Below are 16,728 nucleotides of genomic sequence, written 5' to 3'. Positions count from 1 at the left end.
GGCGCGGTGCCCTGGCGCAGAAGGGCGACGCCGTGCGCACCAACGGACTAACGTTTCTGCAGGGAGCTGACGGATGGCGGTGCCAGGAGGCAGCTAAGCAAGGGCGGAGGGGATTGTGGTTCAGCGAGACAGAAACTGAACCACAAAGCCGGAGATTTAGAGGTCCTCATGCTATTTGTGACATCTTGTTCCCTTGGAGAGAAGATTTCTTCCCATGCTGTGGAAGATTTCTCTTTCTAGATGGCACCACCCAGAGCAGAAGGCCTCCAAGGAAAAAGAATGTCTTGCTTTAACAGCAGTGTAAGGCGAGAACATAAAAGAATGCTTGCGAAGAAGGCTTTAAAATGAGTTTCGTAATCTGCTGTGATTGAAGGAAAGGCCTTATTCGAGACATCGTTCATCTTGCACTTAATTGTAAGCACATGTTGGGGTTCCAGCCTGAAGCAAGGGGTTAATTCTCCAATTATTTCACAGGATTAGAACTACTTTTTTTTCCCCAGGAAATGTAGTGTTATTGTGAAACCCATCCAGACGTGCTATTTCATAATTAATACTAAATAAAAAGTGAACTCTCTCCTTTGTCTAAATAGTTTGCTTTGGCTCAGCTAGGAGCGGCAATTAGCAAGACAGCTTCCCTGAACGTATTTGATCTGCTACAGAGTTTCCTGCTGCGCATCAGAAGAACAAATCTGATTTCACGCAATCCATGGGGTTTATATTGGCTGGATGTGCTATAATTAAAATGATCTCTTTTTTTGCCCCAAGTGCTTTGCTTATGTGCTTGTGTTTTTTTTGTGGAGAGGCCCGCATGTACCTAATTTAGCAGTTTTGTTGATTTACACTTCTGCTCTTTACTGGTTCGCTTTGTAGCATTTGCTATTTGTAGCTTGGTGCAGAAATTGGGACCTGTTATCATTTGTGTTATAGGTCCGTTTTATTAGCAGGAGTAGAGGAACAGTTCCCATGGAAACGTTTCCGCGTTTCATGGTGTGCTTTTCCTGGGATTTTCAAGGTTGTGTAGGGTGGGCTCTGGGGCTTTCTAAATGGGCGCATGCAGCAGTCTGTGAACACCTCCCCTTCAGCAGGGGGAGAAAAAGAACCCATTTTTAGATTGTGTCATTCCTCTCCTACAAAGTCTAACGCTTGTGAAAACAGAGCAGCTCGACAGCCCCACGCCACAGACTGATGCTCAGGCCAATTCCCACCACTCCGACAACAAACCGGATCCTATTTTGAAAGGCCGCCTCAAAACTCCAGCGCTTTCCTTTCACTCTCTGACCTTTACGCTTAAGCCATGAGCGATGCTACGGTTTAGCAGGGCTCAGCGCGCTCGCCCGAGCCAAGATGCCCTCGTGTCACCAGGGACTTTCACAGCTTCTTGAAAAAACATGCCATCAGCTGCCACCTGCTCGCCAGCTGAGGTGTTCAGGCCCGGGGAACGCTACCGCTCGCGGGCCAACCCTGTCCCCTGGCATTTATCAAGACCAATACAATAAAAATAAAAATTCTGTAAGAATTATTCCATGTGAAAACCTTAAGCCACCTTGTTTCTCACACAGCCTTTCTCTCAGTCCTTCGTGATTGCCATACGCACAGGTGTGCTGCGTAGCAAATGGGTGGTACCACTAGTCAGGCAACCACCGCAGGCTATTCACCTGCAGCCTGGATCCCGGCAGGACGGGTCCCCAGCCCTCTTCCCTTTGTCCTCTTTCCTTCCAGAGTCCAGGGATGGGTTCGCAATGTTATTTTTTCTTTTCCTTTTTCATCTGAAGACTTATAAATAATCTTAAAAATTTACTTCAACCTATTCACAGTAGTGCGGAAAACCCACTAAAGAAACTTCAAACTTCAGGGCCATGGCCGCTGCACTGAAGAGATAATTATAACAAATTCTTATTCAAGTGGAGAGTAATTATCATGTTCTAACAAACATATTAAATAATTCATTATTATTATTTTGGCATTTCTTTGTGAAGCAGGTGTTTAGGAAGCTGTTTCAGATGGAAGCACATAACGGCTCCAGCACAGCCAGCAAAGACCTTGTATCAACATCAGAAGATGCTATGGTTTTATTTATTTTTCATCATTCCCCATGAATATTTCTCAGTTTTCTAATTACTCCCATGGAAATGTTTGAGCTTTCTCAGTTAAAAAAGATTCAGGTAAGGTTTATGTCTCTGGTCCATGTTCTCTCTTAAGCTTTTAAAACATGGTAATATTGTTATTTATGTTAGACTATTAAAAACTTTATTTTCATTCACACTATCATTTTTGGGGTTGTCTGACCCCCCACAAAAGTCAGCAGGAGTGCCCAGGAGCATCCCTGGCATTCCAGTCTCATGCTCCTTCAGCAATTACTCAGCCTTCCCCTCCTCTCTGATCTTTTTGTGAAGTGGCCCCAGTATTTGGCTTTTCATAACAACTAAAGTTTCTCTTCCACATATTGAAAATCTCAGCCACACCACGCTATCTCTGGGATTAAAAAAAAAACCATGAAGAGTCTGGAGTCACCAAGGAAGAGGGGAGAGAGATTTGTTTGGTTTGTTTTGTTGTTTTTTTTAAAAAAAGGGGGGGAGAAAAGTAATTGCTAGTAAGAAGACTATTTGCTCTTTCCTCCTTTTGCAGTTTCTCCTGCCCCTTGCTCCCAATACTGCATATATCAGATGTGAGTCGCCAGCTCTGGCAATCACTTTTGGGCCTGACTGCACGTGCTAGAAAGCACCACAACCATGAGGCAGCCCAGCAAATGCCGGTTCACTGGCTGATTAAATAATGCAGAACCTCTGTTTATTAAATCCAGGCAGAGCTGCTATCGAGTCAGCTGTTCTTACCTTCAGGTTTTTGGGCGACCAGAGTTGCAGAGCTAGTTGCTGGCTTGAGGACATTTGTGGCAGCTGAGGTCCCTCTGGATGGGGTTCACCTGAGCCTAGAAAACACAAGCACAGAGATATAAGGAGGTCTTGGCATTATATACCTGGCAGCTGCATTTTGCTGCTCTGTGCTGCAGGAATTCACAATAAAGGACAGTCTCATCAAGATTTTTTCCCCTGCTGGAAGTGGGGGAACTTCTGTATCAGACTGGTGAGATCAGTATAAAGAACTCACGCCGCCCTGGGGCTTACTTCAAAAACGTACAAAGAATTAAATGAACCAGTGCCCTGGCAAGAGTGGTATTTGTTGGGGAGGTACCGGGCAGCAACGCAGAACGCCCGGGGGGCATTTGGTGTTTGAGAGGCTCAGCAGCACAAAGGAGCGCGGGGCCGGGTGCCGTCCCCGTGCCGCAGAGGCTGTTTGGGCTGGCTGTGCTCAAAACATTAAAAAGGGCACACTGGCTTTGTGCTGTGTTCATAAACATGTCCATCAGCTGCAACCTTTGGGGAACGGGCTCTACTGAAACCATTCACTTGCTGAAAAACAAACTGCCATTCTTTCCCTTCCCACCCTTCAGCAAAGCGGCTATTCTCCACTCCAGAATGTAAAATCACTCACTACATCTGCTGTGTGAGTGCTATTTAAAATTCACTCGCATAGTGAATTTTATAGCTCATTCATGCTCAGCTCAGAAGCTGGGAATGGCCCCGTAACAACACGTGCAAATTTTCAACCAAAGCAGAATTATTCTAAAAACAACTGAATGAGGAGTCCATGAGGCTTGGCGTGACTACATTTTACTGAAAAACGCCGAAGTGTGTGGGCAGAGAGCAAGACAGATGAGATGAAGGTTCGTAACTAGTACAGCAATTTTTATTCATTAGCGCAGAGACATATCAGCAGGCTACAGGACCTCTCAAGAGCACTGACCCTCTTCTCCACGCACTGCACACTTTCTCCTCTTAGTAAGCTGTATTTTTAGGAGCCCCCACAGGACTTATTAGCTTCAACATATTGATTGCACTAAGTACTTTTTTTTCCCAGAAAATTTAGCACAAGTTTTCTGCTCGCTGGCACACGCAGTAACAGGCAGCCCTTTTGCCGGCGCTTTCCCCCAAAACGCGCAGCCCACGGCGGGACGAGGGAGCCCGGTCCCGGGGCAGAGCTGCGGGGGGGCACAGGAGGCCACCGACACGCAGCGGGGCGCAACCAGCCTCCCCCGGTACCACGAACACGCCTGCATCTCTTACCTGAGCGAAACGGCTCCGGGAGCTCCACGTTGCCCTGTCCTCGCCTCAAAGCCTGTGCAAGAAGTGTGGGTGCCCTGGAGCTGCCCTCGCAGCAGGGCTGAGGACTTAATGCGTCGCACCTGGGGCACGCAGCTGGCGGCAACCTGGAGCTGCCACCTGGCCCCCTGCTGCCTGTATATAATAGAGTAGCTACCTCCTTTAGCATAAAAGATATAAGCAAGTCCACATATCTGGGAGTTTTTAAGATACCTGGAGAGAAAGTGAACAAAAAAATCCACAACATGCAGCTAATTTCTCAACCAAGCAGGAAACATTTCGAACGGCTCCTTCAAAGCAAACTGCATGTGAGCCCAAGCACCTCGCGGCTTTGGTCATTAAAGGAGAGCAAACAATGGTGAGATTCTATAATTTATTACCGTTGCTAAGATGAACACAGATACTTGATACCCAATCGTATGCAGAACTGTAAAAAAATAGTTTTAATACAGTATCAAAATTTACACAAGTGTAGTGTCAAAAGACCAGTGTCCCTCAAATTAGCCCCTGCACATACGTACTGCAGGCACAAGTACATGTTTTACATTTTTTCATACATATATATAGATATATAGGAATACAACAATTGAAGTTTAACTATGCAAACAATATGTATGGGAGAAAACAACATGTAAAGATAACAGACCACTGTTTGGGCTGGGTAATATATAGGGAATTATGGAAGAGTGCAATGTTTCAAAATGGAAGGCCGGATTCTGCATTTCCAACTCAAGGAGACGGAGCGAACAGGAGTTTTGCCCGAGAAAGCAATGCTGGATCAGAGGCCTTACGTCAAATGGTACCAAGCAAAAATAACAACAGAAACCAATATAATTACTGCTGCAAATTAACACGCTTTTTCTGAAGACAGTTAGCAGATTTACATCATACTCCTATATAACAAAAGATTGTACAGCAACCGAGCTACATTCCACTGCAAACAGCCCACGAATACAGCACGTTGCAAGCTCAGAGAAAACAGAGGTTCTGACTTTGGCTCAAATCTTCGTAACCAAGAACAAACCAGAAACCCAGGAATTGTTGCATTCCTATTTTTTTTTTAAACTTTTATTAGCCTTTTTGATGCTCAGCTATGGTAAAAAGTTAAGCAACAGCATTCAGTCACAAGCCTGTTGCACATTCATACATGAAACTATCATTGCTTTTAGATATACACAAAATACCTATCATTGCAATTCAATACACACAACTAGTATCATACACATAGATAAAAATAAACTAAGCATATCTAGGGCGCCGTCTGGCCAAATCTCAGGCAATCTGAACAAGAGCTTTCTGCCTCATAATAATGAAAGACATGCTCTGAGTATAATAAAACCTTTTTCTCTGAAAGAATGCTACAGTGGCAAGAAAAGCTTTTTTATAATGCAGTGCAATCTTTTAGATCCTTACAGACACTTGTTAAATAAATCAGCATGTCTCTAAATTAAACAGCAGAAATTAGCATCCTGACAACTGGAAAATACTTTCCAAAGAAAAATCTGATGGAAATTCTGATTTGAGACCTGTAATCGTGATACCTAAGTATTCTGTTCATTAAAGGGCTGCGAACATCGTACACGTCTTCAGAAGATGTGCATCAAAGTGAATCGAAAAGAAAGCTATCTTTACTTTCATTTAGAAAGAAATTGTGTTTCACTACAAGTACTGTAGTTATGCTACACTACTGGCTGGTTAGGAGACTTTATGGTCTTTTAGCACCTCCAGAGACAGGTATTCTACCAAAGCAAAAAAAAAAAAATCATCTGGAAATTGCCTAAGCACCATTAACCAATATTTTATGGACTGAAGTGTGAGTTACTAAGTGACTTTCTCAAAACTGTGGAGACCAAAGGCACAGTTTATCAATGTCTCTCCAGTCTGGTGAAAAACCTCTGTTAAATCCAGTGGAAAATTCATTCAGACTTACTAGAGATTCACTGTAACTAACCAAAATAAAACATATTTCGTGTAACTCCTGCAGGATCCCAATTATCTTTTAGTTAGGATGGAAATACCTCAGTGCTTCTAAACGCGGTGTGTTGAAGTGACGATGCGGTGGCGGCGTTTCTCTAGCGGGACTCGGGGGACACTGACAACACGGCTGCTCTGAAAGACCTCCGTGCAGAATCTCTACTAGCTTCCAACGGAGTCTCTTGCAGTGCCTACAGACACCCTGTTGTCAGCTGGGAAGCCGCTGTGGACACAGTCAGTTCTTTCTCTCTTATCGGTAGTTCAAACTCTTTCTCTTCAGAGAGAGGATTTGCTCAGGGCCTTTTACATAGGTCCTTTATACTGATTTCCTGACAAATGTTGTCTAATTCCAGGGCACGACCCTGCAGCATCTCCAAGTTTCCTCCACACAACCTAAAGGGAGGGATGGAAAGAGATCTCATTACAACCAGTCAAGATGTACTGGCATTGACATAGCCATGCATCTGGAAACGCCACACGTTCGTTAAGCAGACCATGCAGCACAGGTAAGGACAGAGGGGAGGGACACACAAAAGGAGAAGAGAATATTTCTCAAGGGATACAACATTCCTTCTGAACACAGAAAGCACATGCTTCTAGGTAAAAACGATTAAAAACAGGGACACATGAACTAGCACGTGCATCACCGTTTTGTGCTTCAGATACAAGACTGAGGACATTTACAGGCCTCAACTGAAACTTTGCTCAACTGCTTCCCAAACCACGTCTCTTGCAGAACGCAATTCGGAAGCACGAAGCTCAGTCCAGAGGATTCTGAACATTTCTCGTTCAAAAAGCACAGAGCAGTTCGCCCCTTTTTTCAAAGCATTTACTTGTTCTCTTAAAATCAAACAAGGCAGTAAAAATGTGTGGGTTTTTTTCATTTGTTCTTCCTGGACATCAGAGGAGTTGTGCATGTAGTCACTGTTCTATACGTGCTTGTGTGTTCTGTTGAACCAGAGCGAAATCTACAATTTAGTAAAGTTAGCAATTTTTTAACTGTAGGTTATATCGGTTTCCTTGCTCGTACTCACATCTACTCCCATTCATGATTGCATAACATCCATGTTACAATTATGGAATTAAAAATGCAGAGAAGTTATACCAAAAAAAATGTTAGGAAAGCATTTTATAATGATTTATAAAAAGATTGACCAATTATAAGCAGGAGAATCAGTAGCTTGTGTCGTATCACCAGGCATCTCTTGCAGGGGCCACCAGAAACAAGAGTGGTGATTACCACCATACTGTGTGTTGCAATTTAAGATTATTTCTCTTTAATAATGATCAACTAGCAATCAACTAGAGTATAACTGCTACTAAACCACTCATTCATTTCTGGAGCAAGAGCAATATGACTGTTGAGAAAGGCAAAAACTGTTTCCCATTGTCATTATTTATTATTTGTATTTTAACAGTGCCTAAAGCCCAGGAGTGAAGAGAGACTGCGTTAGCTGGAACTGAATAAACACAAAGCAGCTGGATCCTGGGAAGTCGACACCCTGAAAAGCCACCACCAGCCCCGGTTCCTACAGCTGATGAGCAAAGGCAGAACAACCCCAAGGTCCTACTGTTATTCTGTGCAAGAGATGGGAAAATAATCCAGTTCCTCTGAGCCTCTGCTGAAGAAAACCTGAGTATAAGCATGAAAACCAGAAATACTCCAAGATTGGAGGCAATCAGACTACAGTCTTACTTCACGGGGCCAAACAAATTAATGTCCTTTAAAGGGAACTGTCTTTAATACTAACGGGTGGGCATAACCCAAACTCTGCAAACTTTCTGCATGACCAGAATCTTGCAGCCTGAAATCAGAAGGAAAACGGGTAGAATCTTGTTATCATCATAAAAACATGCATGTGCTTTAGCTATGTTTGCTGTAGCGTGAAACACTGTGCCATGGTGAAAGCATGAAAAATGGGTTTTCAGGGAAACCTCCCAAATCAGCCATCTATGGCTGAGCCATTGCAAAGGGCAGAGGGCTGGACTTGATGAGACGGGTGCTTCTTTCCAACGTTTGGTTGCTGATGTTCCTAACTTCATATTATCAAGAAGTAAGACCTGTTGGGTAGCTTTTCTGAGATGGCACATTGTACCTACAATTTCAACAATCTTTCTGGTCAATAAACATTGGACAATATTTACTAAGCAGCTAATGCTGACACAATAATAAACTAAAAGGTGACGCTTCCCAAAGTCCTTTATTTCCAGGTGAATAAATGACCCCTGATTGCTAGGAAGGGACAAACGCATACAAGACAGCCCTGAAAAGCCACCATCCTATGCAGAATTGACCAGGTGGGGTCAAAAGGAATACTCATGCCATATTTATGGGTGGGAAGAGGAGAAATCTTTATCAGCAACCACTTTTGCTTGTGCATACAGTGCAACAGATCCCCGGGTCTCAAAGGCATCACAGTAATTTTATTTGCCTCCTTTTCAGAAACGTGGGATGACATAGGCTACATTTCCACAGATTGATCACCAAACTCTCCTTTTGTGCTGGCAGTTCTTTGCACAGTCATGATAGCTGTGCATATCGCTGTGTTCGTATTTGTTTGGCCCTCCGCATTGTATGTGCATTGTGGATTTGCATATAGGGTTGTTTTCTTCTCAGTTCATTAGTTCAACACTAACTTGTCATAAGCAGCACTAATGGAATTACTTTGCATTTACAAGCACTCAAGAGAAAATGTAATACTTATGCATTCCTGAACGTGTTTTAAATAGTTACGACAGAGTAGAAAGCCCAGTATCAAAAACTTCACTCAAAATCTCAGCAGAAACCTTGACTGAATAAAGGACAGCTATGAGGCTCATGGTACAGTCGTGGCGATTCAGTTCTAGCTTACTTCCAACATGCCGGAGCGAAAGGACGGAGAATCCTCTCCCTGGGAGCCAGGCAGAAACCTGCACCCTAACTGCAGATGACAGCAGCCACGTCCCCTGCTGGCTGCCGTAGCGTTCAAAGCCCGTGGTGTTTCATGTGCAGCGTGAAATACCCATGGAGATCTCTGGGCTCCCTGACCCCTCTTGCCCAGCCACCCCACCAATCCCACATGGCAGGTCCCATCTTCCCTTTGGCTCCCAGCCCAAGAGAGCGTGCGGCAGCCCTGGGAGCAAAACTTACCGGTAACCTGAGGAAAATCATGAAGTACAAACCTCCAGACTTAATCCAAACATTCCTGTGCTTCGAAATTACCTCCACACTCACTAATGCATGATAAACTACCTCTAACCCCACTGCTACATATTGCTACGTTCTCCTAAGACAATGCAAGCATACAAATACAAAGCAAAAAACATTCCCAAATACGTTGTTGATGAGGTGGTACCAACACCATATGCGCATCCTGAGGAGAGAATTCGCGCATCCGTTATCTTGATAAAATATCAACCTGATCGTACAACGCCATAAAGTTCATACAACGTGAGCTATACGTCCAAATTGCATTTCAGTACCAATTAAGACTGTGCACCAAAATTATAGTGCCCAAAATGAAGCTTGTCATCATTCCACTGTTTTCCAAGGCAAAACGATGCCGTGGCAAATGTTTCATGTAAAACACCCACAGCGCATAAAGCTGCAGCAAAACAGCGAGCTACAAACTGGAAGGAACTGCAATGAGAATGCAAAAGAAAAGAAAGGTTATAATTAGTTCATCACACATCCACTGTACTTTTAACATGGACTAGATGAATATAAGAAAAAGTAAAACCGAAAAGGAAATAACCGACTATTTTCAAAGTATAATAATACATCAATAGTCAAATCAGACACAGATCACAAAAGTCAGAAGAAAAGGTAGCATTTCAATGCCAGCGGCAGAGCTTTGAATGGCTGGGGAACAAAGGGACAAGGCAGAATACATTTGGGATTTATAAAAATGAATTGATAATGTCAAATTTAGTATATTAGCATTCTAGAAGTAGCATTACTTACATCATGAGAACTTTTACGGATTACTATTAAACTTGTATTAGTTAGAAACCACTTTTTTATCCATAAATTGCAAACCAATAGCATAGGCAAGGAAACACAGGGGTGCCATTGTCCCAATGGGGAAACTGAGGCTGCCAGACTTCTTCATACTTGCCAAATTTTATTCTTATGAAGGATAAATTCAGGTCTGCTGAGTCATACAGTACGTTATCCCAGATATGTTATCACGCATAGATTTTTCTGATCAATACTGACTAATGTGTTAAAATTACAGTGTTCCTAATAAACAGTAATTGCATTATAGAAACAGTAATCGGCTCAATTTCCGTATAAAATCTTCAAGGGCATATTGTCAGCATTTAAACAAAAAATACTTTGCATCTTCAGGTGTTTCCAGGCTCAATATGGGGTCAATAAAATTAAACACTTTAAACTTACACTGCACATTTCTCCAGCCACAGCTTTTTCTGTCTCACTAAGACAGTAGTAAGAGTCTTTAACAGCCTGCTGATTTGTATTTTCCTGAGCTTCCATGACAAGGATATGTTTAAAAAAGTGGAAATTTTATTTTACAAATTTGTTTTGCAGCCACAAAGAAGAGCAGTAGTATATTTAAGTTTTCATGGGTCCTTCCTGAGTATGGGCATACATCTATAACTGACCAATTGCATTTAAAGATAATTAGACTGATTACAGTGCTCTGGATTTAAAGGCAGGAGGGATCATTAAATCTTCTTGCTGGACCTCCTGGGTACCACAGAACACTTACTTTTCTGCAGCAACTCCTATACTTAGCCCCAGACCTTGTTTTCGATTAAAGCATACCTCGCTTTAATTTGTAGATGGCATAGTGGAGCTTCCAGTAGGTGACCCTGACCTCAGGACAGGAAAACCTGATGCAAGTTTCGCAGGGAAGCCTGTGCCCTCGGTTATTCAGGCAGGCAGACTAGATAAGGGACATCATTCTGTAATTATAACCCCTGGTCTGCAGAGCAAACCTCTGTGGAATATGCACATCTCCATGCACCAGCACGCAGTTTGGTCACATACAACTTGCAGAAAGAAAGAAACACATCCTGCCATATGAAATAACGACTTATGTATCCCTAGTGATACCACTTGCACATAGGGAATAATCCCATAAGTACCGGCAGGGTGGGGAAGATCGCCAGCTCCCAGGCATGGGGACACACACACACGGCAGTCTCTTCTTTCAGCCACCCTGCGTGATGGATCGGGTCACGGAAGAGCCTTTATCAGACCCGCTGCACGGCAAAGCTCCTCTCTCCTTCACCACTGTCTCCACCAGTGGAAGATTCACAGGTAATTCCCCCCCCCCCCCCCCCCCCAAACTCTCCTCATTACTCAGGAAAAAAACAGCACTATTTTTAGCAATGACCTCCCTCTCTGTTTTCTTAGGGATCTGTCGCTTTAAAATACATTCGTGCTCCTTAGATTTCTTGCTATGCAGAAGGGGATTGCACTAACGATGAGGTTTTGTAACAAAGACTACTACTTTTTTGCAGGAATTCCAAATTGCCAAATTTGTAAAGAAAAGCAGGCTCTTCACTTTGGCTTCTTCTTCCTCCTGCATCTGATTCTGCTAAGTGATGCAAGCGGGAGCTCTGCATTCCCCAGAAAGGCAGGATCAAACCCATATGCTTCACTCTGGGAAACAGCAGGGTCTCCTCCCCGGCTGGGGCTGGGGAAGGTTGGGCAGTCTGTTTAGCTGACAGCTCACTTTCCATTTCGAATATAACAGTATCATTTATGTCTATTTCTGCCTGCCGCAATACCTGCTAGCAAACTAAAAGCTGAGCTTTCACATCATATTGAACTCAATTCTGTGTATTTCTTACCAACCCATTTCAGCAACCAAGGTATCAGCCATTGTTCAAATATTTCACTTACACCAACCAGCTATTACAGGTTGTCAAAAGCATGTTGTTAAATGTTCCATTCAGGGAAGTGTCTTTGCCAATGGGTATTTTAAGAGAACTACAAGAGGCTTTTTTTGATAATTACGCATGATCTCTTGACAAAATTACTTGGCATAGCTTTATTTTCTAGGCAACAGCAGGTGACGTATCTGGAAGGTGCACCCAGGACCCCGAGCGCTGCTGAACCGGGCACTCCTCAGGAGCCGGGAAGGGTGGTTCATCGTACCTCTCCTGTACGAGGGCGAGACCAGCGCGCTCACGGGCAGAGTGCTGCTGCAGGGGACGTGGCTGGGGTGGCCATCAGAGAGGGGACCTGCAACTGTGTGCACGTGGAGAGAGGGATCGAGCACTCTGCCGCTGCTTCCCCCATTCGGAAGCCAGAAAAACAGGCGAGGTGGCTGTGCTGAAGCCCTGCGCCTGGGTTTTATGTTACAGAAAGGGATCCAATTGCTGTAATTTCTGCACAGTTCACTTGCATAAACCTATTTCCTCAGGCTTCCTGGAGGAGAAGTCAATGACACCCAGCCATGTGGAAGATAATCACCCTGCACATAAACTCAGATGTCCAGGCAAGTCAACAGCACTACTGAGCTCTTACTGTGCACTGTGCATCTCCACGAAGCTCAAAAACAGAGCAAATGTCTACAAAAGTCCCCTCCAGTTCTCCCCTGAAGGGGCGCAAACCTACTCCCTCCAAGTAACCAGTATGTCCCTGCAACATCTGTGTAGGTGGGGAATAACACCCACTTAACTGAATTAATATTAAAGCAGTATAGCTAATGAGTGAAGCACAGAAGAGAAGACGTGTATAAAGCACCAGAAAATAATCATGTTGAGCCAGCGTTAGAAGACAGGAATACAGCGTCCCTGCTCTCTGCTCAGCTCACCATCAGTTTTTAATCCTCTCCAGAGGAGCATGGACACAGCTGATGCCCACACTGCAGTGGGACAGGGAACTCACCCACGTGGTGATTCAGATCACCCGTAAACCACTGCATCTTGTAACAGCTTCCTAAGTTTCATTAACTGCGACAGTTTCACTGCTGACATAGGTGAGAACTGGTAAATTCGCCCCTCTGATTGCTTGTGTCAATTGTTGTTTATCCATGCAACGCAGGTCTCAGCAATCCAACCCTGCCTTCAGAGTAAATCACATCTGCTCTCAAAGAAGTTTCAACACTGACCTTGGGATCATGATGCAGAGTCTTCAGCCCAAAGTTCTGCTATTTTTATTATGAATATACCATGCGCATTGGCTTTATCTTTGCATTAAAGTATTTCTCTCTGCATGAGTTACAGGAATCCATTATATTCCACTGGAGAACAAATATGCATCCTAGATGAAGTAGAAAGACTTCCTTATTCAGAAAAACACTGCTTTCAGCTTCAAAGAAAAACTGTACAAGTGTAAGTAATGTGGAGAGCAGCTACGGCTGGCATCACCCCCACTGTAAGGGCCGGATCCCTGCCCCGAGAAACACACAGGCCACAGATGCAATGAGTGACAAACAGAAAAACAACCCCGCTCATGACAGCAACATCCCAGTGGTGTCCACAGGAATGTTGCTAGGACAATACGACACGTGTTGAGTAACAGACATGACGTTTTGCATGGACTGTACCGGAGGAGCGTTACCTTCAGAGCATTTACCACTGAGTCAGACTGCGGAGAGGCTGAGCCATGTCCACTGACGCTAGCTGGCTCGTTTGCAGAGCAGTAACTCCCCTCCGCCCCTCCTGGCATCCTAATGGCATCCTTCACAAAAAATTAAAAACTATTTAATAAAGAAAAGGGTTGGTAACTAATTAAAACAGATGTCAATTTTTAATTTTTTTTTTTTTTAAAAGCTGAGAAGCACTGAAGGCATGTTTCACTCCAAAGTCCCCCTCTTTCTGTGCCACAGTAACCAAGATCCACGCGAGGTAGCTCAAGTGCTACTGTTGAGTGTCACCCAAACACTCTGGCCCTCGAGGGTGTCTATCTGGAAAATCAGGACATAGTAATAAAATTTCTGATGTACGTGCATAGTACATAGTCACAGAAGTGCTGCGAGGTCCAGACAGATGATTTCAACTCCAGAGGAAGGTTTTGAGAATATCGAATTTTATCCCAATAATTCTGGAGGTTGTTCCTTCAACAAAACTCACATTTTTAAAAGTTGCTGCAAGGTTTGCAACAGAAGCTGAGCCGCAGCCGACCAGGGAAGCAGCCGGGAGCTCTGGGCTGCCAGCTCACTCCTTCCCTGCCCCTGGCTGCTCCGGTGCAAGGGCATGTCCCCCTGCTCGCCTGCAAGGGGCCAATTTATACCCAACAGTGACAACCTCAGGGGCTTCTTCCTCCCAGTGAACACCTGGAAGGGTTCTTCAGGACACTGCCAAACAAATGCAAGCTACCTAAACTCTTGCAGCTCAGTCACCTCAAACTTTGCAGGATGTAAAGCATCTCCTGGAGCGACTGCAGTGCCGAGGTAACCTGAGCAAGCAGCCTGCTTCGGAGGAGTGCTAAAAATACCCCTGCTGCATTCGTGGACAGCAATGTGATAGCTGCAGCAAGAGACGGCCTGAGCAGACGCTTCTGAGGTGCCTTCAACCTGACCTGCTCTTCACTGTCATTCTTCAGGCAGAATTTTGTTTAAAAAAAAAAGAGAAATATAAAGAAGAAAAACATTTCAAAGATTTAGAGATTAAAACTTCCTTTCTTACAGAGTAAGAAACACTGCAGGAAACATTAAGAAATAATACAGCAGTAATTCCTGCTAGATTGTGTGGGAAATGCATTTCTGAAGGAAAAATAATGACAGTGGAAAGAGCCTCTGATCAGAATCAGTGCCCCGATGTGCAGTAATTTCCCCCGCTGAGCAAGCACATAGCACGTTGCAGTCTTTTTGGGGGTGTCTATAATCTAAACAATAGGAAAGATGAAGGTGGGTGTGGGAGAAAAAGGGCACAGAGAGATGACATGAGGCTGAACTTCACAGAGCCAGTCTGCCTGAAAACGTTTAAATCGAACAGTACCCCAGCCCAAAGCAAGTTTATACACCGTGCGTGACTTTGTCAGGGTATGCCCCGGCCTTCGCAACCAACGCTGCGTGGCTCACAGCAGTGCCAAAGGGGCACATCGCAGAGAGAAGCCTTCCAACTACCGAACGTGTTACACTCCCTCCCAGCAATCGTCTGCAGGACTGAACCTCACATATCCAAAAAAACCCTAAAAATTAAAAAAGAAAAATCAAATTAGAATGCTGCATATGCTAAGCCCACGGAAAAGGTACCTCGAGTCTGAATATGAAACTCCATTTGGTACACAAACTCGTCTTCCAGTGCCGCCCTCCTGCCAAGCAATGGATGCAGCGTAAACCGCAATAGCGGGCACTAATGGGTCTCATAACCAGGCTGACAACGCCGGCGCGCGCTTAGGGCAGCGTGCAGGGTATCGCCCTACAATTCTCCGCAGCAATGACTATTATCAATTTGCTGTGATGTACGGAGGGAGGTTTAGGACTTATTTTTCTTTGGGAAGGATTTATAGATCTCTTAGTAACTGGGCAGACTTAATGCTATACTTTGGGAAAGGGAAGAAAAGAGGAGGGAAAAGGGGTAATAAAGCAGGTTGGAGCGATTCTGGTTTAGGATAAACTCCCTCAGTCAGCTTTGGTTTTTTTGTAAGTCAGAGTATTCTGTTTCTCTACTGACTCCAGGGCCAACAGAGATTTTTGTCGGTTCTGAGTGGTAAAATACAAATATTGCTATTAAAAGGCTGGGAAAATTAGCACAGATTGTACATCTAAAGCCTCCTGAATATGAGAAAATCCCAAAGTCCTGTGAATTGTGCTGCTGTCAGAGTTCAGGCCTCCCTCCAGGCAGCTGTCCTCCACAGCCTCTTTGTGCCATATGCAGCACGTTTTTGTCTCCCTTCAGGAGAACGAGAATCTTGTTGTGAACACACTGCTTTAAGCAGACTGCGTTCTCAACACGCGTTGGTAAGAGATTGAAAATTAGTATTTCCCCTGTGGGCATCCTTCTCCCTCCTCCCTCTGTCCTGGATAAGAGACATACACTTTTCTTAGAAAATAAGACAGGTTTTGCAGCCCCCAAGCCCCATCCTACAGCTCAGGGACTTCTCATCTCAGGTGAGGCCACTCCACAAGGGCAGTAGGGCTTCTGCCTTCTTTGGAGGAAGCTTATTCCAGCAGATGATGGGGATGGGACCAGCCTGAACGTGGGTCTCCTGTTGCCTGGCAAGTCCTGTGAGCCTGAAGACACTTCAGCACTACCAACTGCATTAGGAGTTTCTGAGGCAGTCAAGCAAAACAAGAAGAAAAGGCACTTTGCCAAAGTGGCAGCGTCTGAAAACAAGCTGCCTTAGGAGACTTAGAAAAGTGCGCTTTTCAGGCCTATCATCACAGCTGCTGCTTGCCAGTTTGGAGCACAGCAATGTTTAACCTTCGATCAAAACTTGACCTGAGTTTCCTTGCACCGAGTCCTTTCTCTGCCACTGCCCAACCCAGATTACAACAGGATTCTGAGCAGGACCTTGAGGATGGGAGGAGAAATCCCATTCCCTTCCTCCTCTTCCCTAGCCCCCCCCCCACAGCACTTGCATTCAGCCACTCAAAGTAGGCTTCCCATGTGTCCACTTGTTTTGGACAGATCTTTTCGTTTATTATCCAGTAACAAAGTTGTGGAAGTGGAACCATATCAGACAGAAGGGATG

At 44.4% G+C, this 16,728-nt stretch overlaps 1 protein-coding gene across 3 annotated transcripts in view; it reads right to left on the bottom strand.

The window, feature by feature from the left end:
• Window positions 1-4,516: 4,516 nt before the first annotated feature.
• Window positions 4,517-16,728, bottom strand: part of CCDC85A (coiled-coil domain containing 85A) — an 82,618-nt gene continuing 70,406 nt past the window's right edge. For 2 of the 3 annotated variants that reach the window (XM_082305225.1, XM_082305226.1), the window contains one exon: window positions 4,517-6,524. In XM_082305225.1, the coding sequence (XP_082161351.1) occupies window positions 6,435-6,524 (90 nt within the window). In that variant the 3' untranslated portion in view covers window positions 4,517-6,434. Of the gene's footprint in view, window positions 6,525-13,650; window positions 13,771-16,728 lie in introns of all 3 variants that reach the window. The other variant, XM_082305224.1, reaches the window with a different exon arrangement.

This window comes from Platalea leucorodia (assembly GCF_965183815.1).
Source record: "Platalea leucorodia genome assembly, chromosome: 3".
Classification (NCBI taxonomy): domain Eukaryota; kingdom Metazoa; phylum Chordata; class Aves; order Pelecaniformes; family Threskiornithidae; genus Platalea; species Platalea leucorodia.
Note: the sequence above shows the minus strand (reverse complement) of the source record. Positions and strands in the feature narration are given on the sequence as shown.